Here is an 18,351-nt window from a genome sequence, read left to right on the forward strand (position 1 = left end):
GCTCTGTAAAATATGTATTTGTCTTGCAGGTGTGTCATGATTGTATTTAACAGTGTCAGTCGTTTTGAGAGTTGCTTATGAAGGAGGCTTCATATTTTTACTATTTTCTTGTAACTATTTTATATTAAACTGTCTAAATGCTAGAGTTTAACAGTGGAGAAAGGTGATGACCAGGCACCTTCAGCAGCTGCTTAGTGCAAAAGGCTAATTTCCCACTGGCAGTGCAAACTCCAGCACCAAAAGATCTGCAAGGTGAATGTGCAGACCTGAGCAGGAGACCAAAAAATAGCAGCTTCTCTGGGAGCTTCCCTTCAGGCTGACTGGAGCAAGGGCAGCACTGTTGGGTAGGTCCCTCTGCACAGGCAGGCAACCAGGAGCGAGTGTAAATTGAGAACTTCTGACCACTGGGCCCATGGGTTGGTTTTTCAGGGAATGCCAGAAAATGGAGCTCAGAAAACAACTGGAGGTCGTCATTGTGGCACCTCCATATTATATATGAGAGTGTGACTGCTACTATTTAAATATCTATAAAATAGTCAAGCATTTTCATGTCACTGAGGACTTAAAGCACCTTTCTGGCTATAAAGCCCCCATGGGGCTGCCCTTTGGTGTGATCAAGGGCTAAATGCTGTATTTTCACTATGAGGTCTTGCTGCATTGCCTGAGGAAGTTTCTTCAGGGCTCTGGGACAAAGGTGAACGATGGTGACACCGGCTGTGCTGCAACTTTGGTTGCAGAGGGAAGTAGACTCTGAATCAGGGGGTCCCAGGAGTCACAAGTGTGAGTGACATTGTGCTGGAGAAATGAGCCTCCCAAGAAGAAGTGGGGCCATGAGCAGAGCTGGTGGTGAATCTCTGGTGGGAAGGCTGGAGAGTCACTGCACTACAGCAACTTTAACAAGCTCAGATCTTAGCTATGGTCTCTATGTAAGCCCAAATGATCTGACTGTCTTGTCTTCAGTAGGTCTCTCAGGTTTTTTGTTCTCTAAATCCAGTGGTCAGAGAGAATGTCCATTGTTTCAGGTTACTACTGAAACACTTCCCCTGCATCCCAGTCATTATTATGTTTATTAAAGTGAAAGCTATTAAAATGTTTACCAAATTAGTTTGAAGTACACTTTAAAATGCTGCAGGAGCATGACTTGTATCTTGCTAATTCCGAGGTTAACACAGATCTGTACTGCACAGATTGCACATCTCTGTATACAGGATTTTGGATGTACATTAGCTGTTTAAGCTGACACTGAGAGTATTCTGTCAGCTTCTAAAATCAGCATCAGCAATTTCTTGCATGTCATGTTTAACCACACAAATGTGATTTCCTGTGGCAGCCTCAGTGTACAAGTAGAGTAAGATGTGCTAAATGACTTGTGCATTATCCCCCACATTTTCTGGGCTGAGGTTTCATTCTCAAGTAAGGCAAGCCTAGGGCTAAGTAATGTCAACAATTTCTCACACCAATAAGTGTGATTAGATCAGTCTAAAATAACTTTAATTATTAATAATGAAAATATTGAGGGGGGATGTATGGGAGCTGGAAATGAAAAATAAGGTAAATGCTTGTATAAATAGCTATTTGCTTTTTCTATGAGTACAAGAAAAGAGCATCTTTAAAGGTCAAAGAATCATAAGCAGCTTGATAAAGGTAGATCTGTAATTGGTTCAAAGCATGAGATCTTGATTTCTGTCAGGGAGCTTTCAGAGGGAAAAAGCTTATGCTAAGGGAGTGTCTATCCCAAGGACACAGTTGTGTCTGTAAATATGAAGGATAGTGGAAGTGTCCAGGTCCACCTGGCATGATGGAGTAAAGCCCACAGAATTAAGTGTTTGGTCCCAATGTTAGCTGGTCGTGGATATTTGTTACACCTTTTGTGAGCGTGATTTGGTGACCTCCCAAAAGCTGGATGACCTTGTCCTGGCTCTAAGAGAAAGTATTTGAAACCTCTCCCATTGCCCCAGAGGTGTGAGCTCTGGGTGGTTTGGTGCTGGACAGGGGGTCCAGGGTAGGGCTGGGATAACCCTGTGCCATGCAGGCTCTGCACGGGGCTGCTGGTCAGAGCAGGCTCAGTCACTCAGTACCAAGCTCTGCAAAAGTTTTACTCATAAGAGGATAACAGTGTAAGTAGAGAAAACAGGTCAGTGAAGGAGCACAGTGCAGCTTGGCCACTCAATCTGGAACGAGAGGGAAAAGAGACCCTTCAGAGCCAGACTCCTCCAAACATTATGGTTTTGCTCTCTTTTTCCTGTTTATTCTCTGGGACAGGTCTTTTGTGGTTCCAGCCTGAGCTACTTGCTTGTATATTTGGATAACCCACTGGGCTAGGTAGTGCCAAGCCACCGTTTGTCATGTGACAATTCACAAAAAATACAGGTATTTTCCCAAGAATCCTGGTGTTATCTATTCCATTTGTGGCTCTTTTTTGGCTGTAGATCTTGGTAATCTTATGCTTACTAGAAGCCAGGAAGAAAGGACTGCGTTTTCAGGTTCTGAACAGATGGAAGAGGAGAGGAGAGTTATTCCAGGACAAAGGCACCTTCCCTGCAGCACTGTCTCAAAGTGCTGGGCAAGGAAGGTCAATGCTGACCTTTCAAGAAGGGTTCAATCCAATTTAACCAATCTGCTGATTTTTTAAGATTAATCTTACACAGAAGAGATGGATGAGAGTGGGTCAAAATGTATCACACAGAATTAAACAAACAGTATTATCTGCAAGCTTTTTTTTTTCTTAATTTACGGTTTTGTAGTATTGAAACAATATTCTATAAATCTCAACTATGAACACTCGATTTTAGATATCACGTGTGAACAAAACTAAACAGACTTTCTTTAACTTCAGACAAACAAATGGTACTAGTGCAGAGGTTTGCCATCCCAGAGATTTAATGCTTTCAGAATAAACAGGGGTGAATATTAGGATTTGGGGTCCCTAGGAAGAACCCCCTCCCCTCCACATTTAAATAAGATGACTTTAATCTGCCCCATAGTAAAGTGTTGCAAATTGGAGCAGATGTTGTGCACAAACCTGAACAATTTTGTAATTAAGACCTCTCTATGATTCAATTTTTATATATTTGTATGCATAATTACCTATGGTCGGAAGTCAGGTGGATGAGTCTGACTGCATGTTAATGTAAAATAAAATATCAGTAGAAGAATTCCTAATTTTTGGCATGTGTGAAATTTGATGGACCTCCATCAAATACCAAATTTTCAGTAACTTTTATGTATTAGGAAAATAAAGCAAGTTCTAGAAGTGTGCAAGCATAATTTTGCATGTAAATACTAATATATAACAAACTCTTATCATGGAGAAGGAATGTGGGTACTCAGAATTGTGTCACTAAGCACATTTATTACCTGTCACATGGAGTTGACATCAGTGATGTATGGTCCTAAAAATAACCCAAAATTTTGCTGGACCTTTGTGAAATCACTGGTGCTTGATTTGTGTTTAAAATAATGTACAGAGAGCAATACAGAGATTCTCAGTGAGGTTTATAAAGGGAGCATTATCTGGGCTGATTTCAGAGAAGCCTCCTAAAGCAGGAGTGGGACAGTTGTGCCTTTTATGCATAGGAAGAGTGGAAAGTCTTCAGGATAAAGAGTTACTAAACTCTTGGAGTTGTCTCACTCCATTTAGGGGGAGACAGCAAGCTAGCAATGGGTCCCTGGAGGCATTTTGGATGTTGAAAGATTGATGAAGTGCTTTGCAGGAAAGGATTCCCCTGGTGTGCTGTTTTATGTTCCTTTCTGTTATTTCACTGGAGGCCAGATAACAGGCTCAATCCTGTTTCCATTTAAATGAATGATGAAAAACTTCCATTGACTGCAGGAAAGCAGGGATGGAGCTTGATGTGCTGTTACTTTATGTCACAGTAACAATTGGCTGTCCTGCATCAAGCACTGCTCCTGAGGTCTGTGTTTCAGCCACAGGGCAGCAGCAGCTCCTTTGCTGCTGATTTTGTTGGCTGCAAAGCCTGAAGGCAAAGTTGCTGTATCTGCTGGGATCTGGGTATGGCACAGTGAGCAATGCCATGTTAAGGCACCCATGTCTGGATGGTTAGGTGTAGCGTCTTTGTTGTAAGTAAGGATAATTTAATTAATTTTGACTAATTTAGCAGCTCTTGGTAATTGTGGATTTCAAAATTAATCTGAAATGGAGACAGCATTGGGTTTTAGGCTTGCTCTGATGAAGGCCGTGATGTGCTCTTGCTTACTTTAGTGTACAGCAGGACTTGTAGTGCTTGGCAAGGCTTGAGGAGAAGGACGTGGTGTCACACTGGCTGAGTGTGACTCTCCCAGGAACATTTTCCTGGAGCCCCTGGCTCCTGGGCAGGGCATTGCTGTGCCCTGGGCAGCTGATGCTCTCCCCACCTCTGGAGCTGGAGTGGCACAAGACACCTGCTAGCAAAGGCAGGTGGCCACCATCCATCTATGAGGCTGCACTGGGGATTATTTTTAGCCTTTCCACTTCCATATGACAAAGGCAATCCAGTGTACCTGCTGTTTGCTGGTCTCTTTCTCTCCCATTCTCCCCCTCTGTGAATCCAAGGCAGACTGAGTGTCTCCCAGCAGGTCTGGAGGATGCAGGCAATGCTGCCACTGCTGCCAGGCTGCAGCTCCTGCTGCAGCTGGAGGATTAGGCAGGCTGGAAGGAGCTCAAATCCCTCAGCTGCTCGTGTCAGATATGGAGGAGCTGCCACAAGACATTAGTTTACCTTAAAAAACAGGGGGGAGAGGTGTTTGGTGGGTAAGTACATCAGCAAAGGTGCAGCTGTTCTCCAGGTAAAATAATAAATAATACCAGGTATCTCACAAAGCAATAGCAACTGGTAGATGAGCTGGATTTTATGAGTTCTGAATATAAATAAAATCATGTTTTGTCCTTCTGATCTGTATATATTGCTCTGGCAACAGAATTTAGCTGTTTCTATGATATGTAATATAAATACAATTTATTCTGAATTTTCCTACCTTGTTCTTTATAGAGATGTCTGCTGGCATCATTGCTCCCTCTATAAATGCTGTGAGGACTTTCCAGGCTTTTACTCACAGCCTGGAGGAGGCCTGTGGGCTACCTGGAGGCTGTGCAAAGTGATTGACAAAACAAGCCAGAGTCAGTAGGCTTTAGTTTACCATGGGGGATACATCTGCCTTGGAAATCTTTTTGAGACCCACAGGTCAGAAAAGATTGAAAATTGCTGCTGTAATCAACCCAGATCCTCTTAATACTTGAAGTAATATGCTCCCTTTCATTAAAATGATGGCAGTGATGGGGTCAGGCAGGTTTGAGTGTGCAGCAGTTGATAAAATTTACAAGTGGTGTAATTTGGCACAGTGGCAGTGCAGCAGCATGGTTTGGCATCACCAGGAGCTTCTCCTGTGTGTGTGTGTGTGTGTGTGTGTGTGCTAGGAGGGCAAACCCAAACCAAGAGGGAGGAGAAGGATTTGTGTGCAAAGCGGATTAACCACTTGCTGTTGCATTGTCGAAAATTATTTAATATGGCTTGGGCTGAGGAAGGGAGGTATGTATATACCTATGTATCAGTCTAAAGTTAACAGGACAGTCAACAGTTTCATTTAGATGCACTAATTGAATCATAAATGCATCATAAGATGCACTATTTGCTTGTTGAAGATGCCTGTTATATTTAAAGACCTCAAAGCTCCAAAATTTGCAGGATTAATTTTTTTCTTCAACTTGTATTTCCTCTGGTATAAGAAAACTGGCTGGGAGATCACGAGAGTGGAACTGGAATTCTGAGCTGTATTGACATGTCACAGCATTTGCCAGTGGCATTTATTGCCCTTGAAGGGTGTGTTTTATTATGATTCTCTATATGTATATTAGTCAGGATATGACTAACAAACAAGAGCTAATGTACTGAGGAATTTCAGTGACTATAAAGGAGAAAAATAGTTATTTACACTATACAAAACAGTGGTTATATACTTTAATACTGGCATGCATCCAGGTTTGTGGATTCCCCTTCCCCACTTTCTCTGCTATGAGGATGAAGGAGAAAAGAGTTCCTGTGTGTTTTGCTCTGGGTATTCTGGGACTTCCAAGTGCGTCAGCGGGTCTGGGAATTAGGCGTCAGCTGGATTAACTTAATTGATTTCTTCAGTTTACCTAACATGGCTTTTGCTCCAAGGTCTGCTTGCTTCCAGTTTGAAATGTATAACTCAGCTGTGGGTGTCACGTTTGTTTTGTCAGCAAGCTGTAAAGTATTGGTAGGTTTTCATGCAAATGGAAAAGGCTTCACTTGCCAATAGATATATAAAATAAATAGAGCGTTCATGCTGTTGGACAGTTTTCATAATGTTTATGTGATGCAGGTTATTTCTCAGGGCTTAATGTTTTATATAAAATAGATTATTGGTTCAAAACAGCAGCGTACAGGAGGTTTTTTAAGTCTGTGAACACATAACATGTCAGCTTTAATTTAAGAGAGCGCATTCAAAGGATTAGCAGATCTCTTATAAAACATATGTTGAAAGCAGTACTGATAGTTTCTGTTGTCTTTTTTTTTTTCCTTTAGAAGCTTTAAGTAATAAGCAATAAGCAGCAAATTCACTCTTTTCATTCCTTATTTTTTTGTTTTTCTCCCCAGTGAACAGAGTATTTGCCAAGCCCGAGCTTCAGTCATGGTCTATGACGATACGAGTAAGAAATGGGTGCCAATCAAACCTGGACAGCAGGGATTCAGCAGAATCAACATCTACCACAACACGGCCACAAACACCTTCAGGGTAGTTGGAGTTAAACTGCAGGATCAACAAGTGAGTAACTACATCAAGTTTCCTGTAAATTAACCTTTGATCTCATTTGGTAAGCTCAATTCTATACCTAATGCAGCATTTCCTGCTCCCTGCAAGGTGTCTGCTAGTCTGTTTATGTGATTCAGGTTTTGTATAATTTTTTGCACACACAATATGTCATAAATTATTACTGCTTATTTGAAAAAAGAGTGTTTGGTAGATGCCAAAGAGATTTAAATGTTATTTCTTCCCCTCCCAATTTTTTCTTGTGAAATGAGTCTTATTCACTCTGCAGGTTTTGCTCTCAGCTCCCCCCAGATTACTTTTTACTTGTTCTTAGTACTATATTAAAAATAGAAATAAAAATCAATTGTTCTGCACTGCTGTCCCACAAAGAGGGGTTGTTACATTGCTGTGATAAGCAATTAGTTCCTTGTAATGCACTTTAAAATCCTAGGTGCACACTGTGATCTGATTTACAGCGGACTAATTTTGCAGGACCTCCTTGGGTATTAAAGGAATAATATGGGATTTAGATTATCAGAACTGGGATCAGACCCCTGTTGGCCACCAGAGCATGATGCTCAGCCCAGGGCTGCCACAGCATGGCTCCAGCAGCCTGATTTGTGCTGTGCTGGGCAGCACGTGCCACCAGAGTGTCACAATTAGACCCCAAACAAAGTTCACTTGAGTGGAGTAGTGGTGCAGTACCTGCATTTTAGAGCAGGAATTTCAGAGTTGAGGGCACCCCCCCATGTGCTGGCATGAGGCTGGTTGGCAGTGGCAGCCCAGCCTGCCCACCTTTTGTGCTCACCTTGGGCTCTGTGCATGGCACAGGGAGCAGGAAAAAGTGGGCCAGTGGGAAGGTGAGGCAAGCACTGCTGCTGGTGTGACATTGGCAGGGGCAGGGCAAATCCAGCCAAGCTGAGCCAGGTCAGGCCAACCCAGAGAGCAGGAGCCAGGGCACCACCACCTCTCAGCTGCCACCAGTGTTGAATGGATTGATCTGCTTGTGGAAATGCTGATGATCCTCAGCTGACAGCTGTAAAGGTGCTTGGGCCAACTGGAAAAGTTACTCAGGTTGCTTACTGGAGGTGACATGACTTTGGTACACCATGCCTATGCAGAATAATCATTCTGAAAAAGAAAAAGCAGAACAAAAATAGGTGGGTTTTGAGCACACTGGTTTTCAGCTCCTTGCAGTGCACTTTTGAAACACCTGCCAAAAGTTTTGCGACTGCTTTTATTCTTTTCTGTAGAGCAAAGGCAATACATGAAAATAGTTCCATTCAGAAATAGAAAATATTTTCAAAAATAAATGAAATCCAGTGTTTTCTTTGTCAGTTATGAAAGCCAGTACTGCTCTGTCCCAGGCCATGCTAGTTCTTCATTTTACATAGCCAGCAGGTGAATGTAAATGATTTTCATGTGACTGCAATCTAAGATGGGACTGAATAGCTGGTGTAAAAGAAGCAGAAGTTATAAAGTCAATATGTATATATGTAAGGGAGACTAAGTACCAGAGGTCTGTCTTAATCACACTATGCAGTTTAAAGAGTAGGACATATTAAAAAGTCAAATCTTAAGCTGCCCTTTGAACATGCTTTGTGTTAACTGTAATATTTTATTTGCTTGCAAATGTTCCAACTTATGAAGATGCTGCATGCTATCTAAAAATCATCTCAGTTCAGAAGGAAACAGGTAGAAGAATATATTTCTCCAGAGTTTAAAGACTAAAAATCCTCTTTTAAATAAACAGAAATTATAGTCACCTTAGTCACCTAAAACTGCCCTTAAACAAAGTGTTCCCTTTAAATATGATTATAAAAATCCAGTATTATCAGTAAAATCAAGACAGAATAGTAGTACTTAAAGGAACACTCTGAAAGTCTCAAGATTCAGAATTTAATATATTTTATATGAGTCTGACATGGAATCATAAGCTTGCTAGGCTTGCTAAGTATTTGCATTTAAAGAGAATAGAAATGAATTTCAGTTAAAATAATTCTCTGTTCAAGCCATTTCATGCTTGCTCTCAGGTTCTGTTAAATCTCACTGAAATTGAGGCTTTAGTGAATCTGTTGATTTGCCAGAAAAGACATATTTATCTGAAAAGGACCAATCTTCAGCTAAAATGTGATTTGGCATATGATGAAACTAATGAAGCCACACAGATTTTTGAAGAGTTGAGAAGCTAGTTTAAAATGTGTCATACAGCAATACCATGGAGGAACAATTTCTTACAAACTGTTTGTCAAGGCACAGACTAGAGTAACATTCGTGGCTTCATCCCTGCCTGACTTTATTTCCCTTTTAATTTTGTTGGTTTATATTACACCTCTAATAATATCTCTCTTTAATTTTCATCCTCTTTGTTATTTTCCACATACCCTCTTCTGCAGATGCCTTGTCTTGTCTCTGTCTAGCTGTCTTTCTCTTTTCCATCCCTTTTTTGGTGCATGTGCTGTAGCTTATGACGCTGTATTCGTGTTCTGCTTACCTTATCTCCTCATCACCTTATCTCCTTCTGTAGCTGAAGTGTCTGTAGAGTTCACCACAGATGAATATAATTGGTAGAGCAGCGGAACTGGAGTATCGTTCTCCCCCCAGGAAGTGGCCACCGGCTCTGTTCCCTGTGTGTGTCTGGGAGGTGCTCACCGCGTGCCGCGGCGGCGCTGGGTTACAGACCAGCGGTACCTGAGCTCCCTTCCTGCTCTGCACAAGGTGCAGCCTTGCACAGGCTCATGCTGGCCTGAGCAGGAGCCTTCAGAAACCCCCAGGTGCTGCCTTGAAGCTTTGAAGTCGCCACAGGGGCCAGAACTGGTTTGAAGATAAGGCCAGATCAGTGTTGCAATCACTTAACGTCATGAGTTTGATGTTTCCTTGAGGCCTTCATTTTGGACTTGATGTTCAGTGAGGTCTTTTCCAACCTGAACAATTTTATGATTCTGTGATTCTTGAAGACAACAGAGGCAATCGTGTCTTTTACACCCATGTTGCAACTTGCCAGCTGTTGTCGTTACGTGGCCTGGTGTAATGGTGACATGTGCGAACTTCAGTCACCATGCAAGAAGTTCACAAAGCTAACAAGCAGTAGCTCCCCATTCCAGAGTACTGATCAAGTGAAGGTTTTAAATTAGGACTTTACATCAAGTGATGTCAGTTCAGCATGATCTCATCACCCAAAGGCACGAGCTGAACAAACAGGCAGGGAGGAGGGTGCAACTCAAAAGTGAATCACATCTCCTGAGGGGCTGCTGTGTTCATGCGGCTGAGAAGTTAATTCAGGGCCTTGGGGAAGGTGAGAAATTGTACATGTGAACCCAAGCCAAAACTGAAAGAGGGACAGGATTCTTGTGATATTAGCTAACCACAGCATTTGAAAAGAAAGGACCAATTAATCACTGTTGTAACTGATTAGAACTTCATCAGGTTTGGGCCTGCCTACAGAAGTAAAGAATCTGGCCTCAGCTGTAGCAGTTTTTATATCCTTGCTGTTTTAGCAGTCATGGCTGCTCCCTGAGAGATGAGCCTGAGCGCTGGCAGCATGGCAGGGCCCAAGCTGCTCTGCAGAAACAAGCAATTGTCTTGTCCTGGTTCCATAAGCAGGAGTATTGGCAGTGAGGCTTGTGTGGGAGCCCTTCCCATGATCCTGGCTGTGTGTTACACCTCAGCTGTTGTCCTGCAGCCCACTCTGTCCCCTCTAGCCCCATTCCTGTGAGTCCCATCAGCCACCACCTTCATCACTGCTGACAGCTCACAGCTCCACAGTCAAAAGGAAAGGCTTCTTGGTTTTGAGCTTTTGTACAGATTCTAAAATTCCCTGTTGCTCCCAGGGAGCCTACACCTGAAACTGAGGTGAAAGGGTAAAGGAGAGTACTGGGTGGAAGTGAAGCAAATCTTTTTGTTTTAAACATTATACTGATGGGAACATTTAAACATGCCAACATAATGATATGCATGACTGGTCTGTGAAACTCCTTGCCACATAAGATCATTGAAATACAGAATTTAACAGACTTCAAAACAACACAAACATTTATATCAGTAAGACATATGAGTAAGACTACATTATTTCAGGATATAAAATATTAAAAGAGGGTTGAAAAGGAAAAAAAGTGGCATATAAAATGTCATGTTTCAGCTTTTAAGTCAAATTCTAAGGGAAGAGTTATAGGAAGAACTGTTTGCCATGGACAAATCCATGATTTATTTCTTCAAGATTTCCAGTGAGAGCTCCTCCAGTTCACCTATTGTAGACAGCAACTGAGGATTAAAAGATGAACTCTTGGTCTGCTCAGCCTGGCAGATGTGCTCTCTAACTGACATACGAAGCTCTAGAGCAAAGATCCCTTAGAAGCACCTGTAAAAAACCCATGCTTCAAACAGGGAGACCTTCTTTATTTTAATTACTGCTCTGAAGCACTTCATTATGATCATGTGCCTTGTAGAGCCTCCACACCATCTGTACAGGACACCTTTGTGCAGCCATTCTTAACAACAGCAGGAGATCCCCTCCTCTTTTTTTCCATTTTCTATAAACACAAGCCAAAGGAGATAAAAATGAAAGTCTGGCTATTTTAAGTTTCATTTCCCAGTGATTCATTTCTCAGTAAACTCTGATTTGAGTTTGAAGACAAGGTATTACATGTGTGGGCATCCTGATGATTACTGAAGGTCAACATTCACATTCTGTATTTATTCAATTAAAAGGATCTAACCTTCAGAACAAAGCAGATCCTTGGAGTTCATTGGAAGCAGGTTTTGAACAGTTTACCTGACTTCCATTAAACAACTTTTGGCATAGGTTTTTACAATTTCTGCCTTTCATTGTACAGCTGCACTGCAACCTCTGGTGCTCTTTGGGCTTTGATAGGGGTGTCCTTTGAAACAGAGGTTTCTGTTAGTAGGTGAGAAAGGCTCACTTTGAAAGCCTGGTAGAAGCTCACAATCTTTCTAAACTTTTCCTCAAAGATACTGCCTAAGCCTTCCCTTGCTTGGTCCACGCCAAAATGGTTGGAAGCCTTAAAAATTGGTCCATGTTAAAAATGTTGGTTTAGAAATGCAGGAATGAGTCTACTTGATGCTCAAGAGACTCTTTGAGTGTGAGCAACATTGTCACAGGCTCTCCCAATGCTCAGTAGAAGAATGGGGTGATGTTCTCATTTTTCAAGGAGAAAAGGCTTTCCAAGCTGTCAGATACAAGAGGAAGTTCAATACCTCTACTGTGACCAGTTTCCACTTCATTCTGGTTGGTGTGGGTGTCTCCCCATGCAGCATGTTGGTGATGCAATTCCCATTTCCAGGGGACTAATTCTTGGGAGCCTGCATACCCAATGTAGGGCTGCATCTTCCTTTGGCTCACAGGTTCTCAATTTCTCAGTGAAATGTGTCAAAAAAAAACCCAAAAAAGCAGTGTAGGTCTGATTGCTTCTCAGTGCATTTTCATGGAGCCTTAGTAATGAATGATACTGGTTTGGGTGCAGCAGCTGGGCCATCATATTTGTGCCTAAAGCTAGACCAAGGATTCAAATACTATCTTCTGCATCACTCTCTAATGCTCACTCTGTAAGTAAATGAATCCTAGAAATAAGAGTATATTTGTAATCATTTTGGGGTCTAATGGCTTCTTTGTTGGTTTCCAAAATTTTTTGTATATTAATATAGTAAAGTTACAAGACATCTGTTAACTGTATCAATGACACACTGTTATCCTTCAAAAATACTAATGTGGGTGGAACAATTTGTTCCTTATTAGGTGCTCATCTAATGTTTCTCTGCCAGTGTAAACTGGCAATCCACTGAAAATTCAAAACTCAGAGCTAGGAGTTGTTAATCTTTGAAATTAGTTTTTAAAGTCTGCCTGTATAATTAAGAATTGTCAGTCATCTACCAAAAATATTGTTGGACTAATTACATACACTGAAGCTTTTTAGTTGCAATCATAGTGTTAACAGAAAACTTTCCAAAAGGCTGGTCAGACTGTAAAAAAAAAAAAAAAAAAAGGTAGGTTTTCTGGTATGTGGGTCCACCTCTAACATAAATTCTGTGTACAAAGTGGTACAGTGGTGCAGTGGACACTCCTGCCTCCCCACCCTTAGCTAGCACAGCTTACACTTTTAGCAGTGGAGGTTTCTGTCTGGATCCCAGCTGTACTGTGTAGCTGGGTGTCCCAGTGCCCTGCCCAAGGATAAACAGGGCATTGTATTTAGCAGATTAAATTTCAAAAGAAACAGCCTTCTGCTGCAGTCTCCCCTTACCTGGAAAACACCACATGTGCAGCAGGGGACAAGGTGGGAGAGGAGTGGTGGTCTGGGTTTGTCATTGTCTGATTCTAAAGAAAAAAACTAAGCACAAGAAGCTGGTGGTGATCAGACACATGGGAGGAGGAAAGCAAAACTGGTGCAATGAGTCAAGAATTTATGTGCTATAGGGCAAGGTTAGTGCCAAGAGCTCTGTCTGGCTCTTTTTCGAACAATTGTGCATGATCATCCTCCAAAAGATGGAAACAGCTGCTGGCCCTGGCTCCTGACAGCTGTTTGCACATCTGCACAGCTGCATCCTGTGAAGGTGCTGTAAAAAACAGGAGCAGGTAACAGATTTTGCAAAACTGGCTTGCAAGGTCCCCGAGGCTGAACTGAACTGTTGTAAATCTCACCCCCAGATGTGGGTTTTCTGTCACTGAAACAAACACTGCCTTACCATGCAGCCAGGTAGGAGCTGCCGTAGGAGCTGCCTCTACCCATTTGGGTAACCTTCACACAAGGGTTGGGTGGGCTCGTTTCCCACTGAAAACAGAGCTGTTGTTAATCCTTACTCCTGTTTCAAAACACAGGTAGTGATTAATTACTCCATTGTGAAAGGACTGAAGTACAATCAAGCAACTCCTACCTTTCATCAATGGCGCGACGCACGGCAGGTCTATGGCTTGAATTTTGCAAGCAAAGAAGAGGCTACCACGTTCTCCAATGCAATGCTGTTTGCTCTGAACATCATGAACTCACAAGATGGAGGTAAATTAATCTCTGTTAGTCTGTGGCATTTTAACATGCTTGTTACCAATCACCTAGTGCAGTTGTATTGGATATTATGCCATTATAACACACATGATAATAAAAAACCTTAGCCTTTAGATCAGCGTTTGCTGTGGTATGAATTGCACATTTTCGGATTTTACTTCCCTTTCTTCTCATTTTTCATGGTGCCTTAACTCACCATAGGAAATCAATAGTTTTTTGGGAATGCCTCAGCAGGCAGGGAGCCCCACTGATTTATGTGGATGTTGTTTTACATATGAGATGGCAGAATAAAACTTTAAGTAAACAGAAGCTAAAATCTGAAGTAAAAAACCAGAAAAAAACAGAAGCTACAACCCTTAAGTAAATCAGAAGCTAAATCTGACGTAAAATTAGCAAAATCTGACAGGATAGGACTCAGCTGGTATTTCCAATGTGTTGGGCCAGCTTCAGCCGTTGGCTCTTGTAGGTCAGCTTTCCAAAAGAGGAGTGTGGGGCACCTTGGCTATTGAATACTATATTGACTCTAAAAGAATTTTGTGGTGAAGTTTGCTGTTCTGTGAATTTGTCATTGCATTAGCTTGAACTGGGGCCAAAATAAAGTCCTGGCTTCTCAGTGGAAACCAGTTTCTGGTTTGTGGTATCTGGATGAAGCACTGCCCTCAGTTACACGTTTATGACCTCTCTGCAGCTCCTGGGCTGGGAACAGAACAGTCCTTGTGTGGTGTCTTTTTTTTTTGTTCCTGCAAAAACACACACCACAGCCCTATTTTCCTTTTGCAAACATGATGAGTCAAGGTTTGCATCATGTGCTGCCATCCAGGTTTCACTGCAGTGTTCACTGGTGATGGACAGCAGCTCTTCAGCGGGAGGTTGTCCCCTGACAATCTTCAATACACAAATATGTCTTACTAAAAGGTGTACTTTAATGTAAGAGTTCAGATTTTTTTTTTATTTTGCTATTTCTGTTCTATTAAGCTGGCAAATGCAAAACTCGTCAAAAATCAAGACATATTTCTAATTCTTATCTATATTTAGAAGTACTGAGGACTTAATTCTGCTTTCTTCATCTTGAACATTTTCAGCTGTAGTTGTGCCACAGTAGGAGATTTCATGAGGAAATCTGGCCAAGATTCACCAGTCCCAAACTCACAAAAGTCTGAAGAATACAGAGCTCTTTGGCTGCCCACCCTTTTTAGACCTCCAAATCTGTGTATTTTGACTATGGTCTGGGTGTAGTGATTGGTTTAGTGTCTGTGATGAGTCTGCCTTTCTTCCAAAAGCCCTTAAATTTGGGTTGTTTTTTTCCCCATCTGTCTCTTCCTGTCAAAGGGAGTGAGGTTTTTGCAGGATTTTGAGTTTGCTTCAGGGAGATGCCTTATGGAAAAACAAGTCTCAGGGTAAGAATACAAGAAACTGCCTTAAATTATGTTAGCAATACCTAGCAATGAACAACAGGTATTTTTAAGGAAGTATTTTGAGCACTTGAAAAGCTTATTAAATTTCTGAGAAGTTTATGCATATACAGCCCGCAATAATTTGCATTTTGATTTTTTTTTTGTATTTTAAAATTCATTTCTGTAGCACACCAAAAGTGTGCTTTAGATGCTGTACAGGTTTAAAATCCAGTCCATGCTGAAGAGCTTGTATTTAGAGTTTGTAGTTGTCACATTCAAAGACATTAATTGGGTCACAGATAAAAAATTTTATTTTCTGGACAAAAAAGAATGGTCTGGTAAACATTCAGTCTTCAGCAACCCTTTTTGTCTCATAATAATAAGTTTCAAAGATTGCCAGTTGTCCCATTCTTTACAGCTGAACTTGTCAAAAATTGAAATTTTGATTAAAGGGAATTTCAGGTGGTTTTTTTTTTTTAACCCTCTGATTGTATGAAACAAATTCTAGAAACACTCATTTTTCATTTTTTTTAATTATGGAATTTATTCGCAGAGGTATTTCTCTTTGATATTAGCTACACATTGATAATGGATTAGAATGAAGCTTTTTATATCATCATAAGTTTTCCCATTACTGCAGTGATGTCAGCATGCAAATTGGCAGCAAAAGTACATAATGGATATAAGGTGTAAAAGGGTTTTTCACATCTGCTCTTCCAGGCTTCTATAGCCCTTAAGCTTTTGTGGGCATGAATTAATGTGATAGGAATTCACACAAACACACATATGCATATATCTTTTCAGGCACTGCCACTTCCTGCATACTCCATCCTTTCTGCTGCCTGCATGCTGCATTAGGGTCTGCTTTTTTCATATGGAAAAATCATTAGGGAAAAAACATATTTATTATATCTATGCATCCATGTATTAAAGGTGCCCATGTACTTGTGCAGATGGATGGCAGCTTTAAGGAGTGCATTTGTATACCCAGAACTCCTCATACACTCATAAAAAGCTCAACCAAAACCACAGAGTGAAACAGAGGCTCCCTCTGCACCATTCTCAGGGCAGCAAACCCTATCTGCTGATCTGAAGTTGGAATATGCTGTGTGCACTATTTGGCACAGGCTGTTTCTAATGTTTAGTTTTTTCCCACATTCCCCACTGAGACATTATTACATTTGATACTGCTGATCCTCCCATAGTTGAATAGATTCTGGCTTCCATGGCTGCTTCTCCCTTCATTCTACCACCCACTTCCATAAACTAAAATTAATCATGGTAGACTACAGCAGTGGATGTGAGACTGCATCATGTCTTCAGCAGTTGTGGAGTCAGGGTACTGTTACATTTGGGAAAATAACTGGTCTTGGCACAAAGTAATGGTGTGAGGTTTGAATGGGGCGTTAAGCTGAATTAGTTTGGAAAAAATGGTAGTAGTCTATGTTTAGGGGAGTTGGAAATAATTTTTGGGTAGTGATGACTTTCAAATGACTGGGTCACTTCAAATGAACAGACAGTTATGAGCTAGTGATGGGAATTACTGTACTGTCCTTCTTCATGTGAGAAACTGCAGTGCCCAAGAACAACCACAAGCACTGATCTCTCTGTCCTGACTGCATGGGACATGAGTGAAAACTAAACCAAGTGCTTTGTTAAATGCCAAAGGTTAAATGGGTTGAGTCAGATCCTACAGCCAGACTGTGTTTACCCAGGTTATATGTGAAGATCTGTGCTGGGGCAGGTGTCTTCCCAGAGTGTGACACCCCAGAGTTTGCAAAAGTTGGGAGAAAAGCCATAGCCTAAACTCTCTCTCTGGTATGTTTCTGCAGTGGATGTGCCCATACTCTTACCCATGGGGATGGCTGGCCACCTTACAGGTGTCCATGTTCTCAGTGCTGTGGTGGGAGCTTCTCCCAGTGCATGTCCCCAGGGTGGGCAAAGCAAGCCTTGAAAGAGGTGAACACAAACCTGGGTCATTCTTGTGCTTTGTAAGGATGCTGATGGTTAGGTCAGGGGTAATCCAAAATCAGATAAAATGGGACTTAAACCGAAATAATATTACAAATATGCACCATCCTTCCTTTAGAGGTTGACAGCTGCCTCACTGAATCACAGTTTTTTACCTGCCAGCTTCTTTATGTGCCTATTAATTTGTCAATTAATTTGATTTCCTTATACATCTCTTTAATCTGTTCTTCCTTACAAACAAAAGGAGAAATGTTGGTTCTGAGCCAGCCTGCAAAATGAGAGCAAACGATAACACTGACTTGCTCATTATCAATCTCTTGCTTACAGTGCTTTAATGGTGTCATTTAGTAAGATCATTAATATGACAAACAACTTGCCATTAAATTGTTTTTCTTTCATGCATGTCCACTTTGAGAAGCCAGACCTTTTGCTGGTATAACTTACCTGGTACAAGGTAGTGTGTCACCAGCTTACTTTGTCATCTGCAGCCAGGTTTCGCTGGGGGCAGAGCATCACCCCTTCCTGCCCCAGGAGACTGTGGAAGAATTGTGCACAGATCCTGCCCACAGGTGTTTGATGTTTCTTGTTTTTCAGGGCTTACATCCTCTTAGATTTGCCAAATGCCATGGCTGGTGGCAGGGCAGCATGGTTATTGGAGCAGGACATAACATGAGAACATTAGTAAGCTAAAGTGGGCAAGTTCTTCCCTGCCATAATTGTAGGAAAGGCAGTGGTGCCTGTAATGAAGGTAACTTTCTGCAGGGCTTAATGGAGCCTGTAGTCTCAGTGCCTCTCCCAGGGGGTGCTTACACTTCCAAGAGAGAGGGAATGAGACTATTTTCTCTCCTTTCTTGTTCCCAGTTTTCTGGGGATGGGCAAAGGGATTCTTCATCTTTTTCTTTCCTTATTTGCTCACTGCAGACATTGAGTCCCAACTGGTTGCTGGCAACACCTGCATGTTCCTATGTCACATCAGGGGACAGTGGTTCAACTTTGTGGCTTGGCATGACCAGCTCTGAGGGCATCTTGGGCTTCCATGGCTTAAAGACTTGGTACCTCTCAGAGAAGAATTAATACTCTGATTTGTGCTGCTGGTAAATGCTGCCTGTGACATAGTGAATATAATGTACTGTGAACTTATGCTTTTCTTCTGATGTCCGTGCCCTGGGGACTTAGATAGTTATTGTTGACTTACAATGTATGAA

The 18,351-nt window shown here is 41.7% G+C and overlaps 1 protein-coding gene across 7 annotated transcripts in view; it reads left to right on the forward strand.

Moving 5' to 3' along the window:
* EVL (Enah/Vasp-like) overlaps nt 1–18,351 on the forward strand; it is a 147,450-nt gene that overhangs the window by 70,667 nt on the left and 58,432 nt on the right. For all 7 annotated transcript variants that reach the window (XM_054515200.1, XM_036384057.2, XM_054515201.1 and 4 more), the window contains exons 2-3: nt 6,615–6,783; nt 13,598–13,775. In XM_054515200.1, the coding sequence (XP_054371175.1) occupies nt 6,615–6,783; nt 13,598–13,775 (347 nt within the window). The remainder of the gene's footprint in view (nt 1–6,614; nt 6,784–13,597; nt 13,776–18,351) is intronic.

The sequence above is a fragment of the Molothrus ater genome, chromosome 6 (assembly GCF_012460135.2).
Source record: "Molothrus ater isolate BHLD 08-10-18 breed brown headed cowbird chromosome 6, BPBGC_Mater_1.1, whole genome shotgun sequence".
Lineage (NCBI taxonomy): Eukaryota > Metazoa > Chordata > Aves > Passeriformes > Icteridae > Molothrus > Molothrus ater.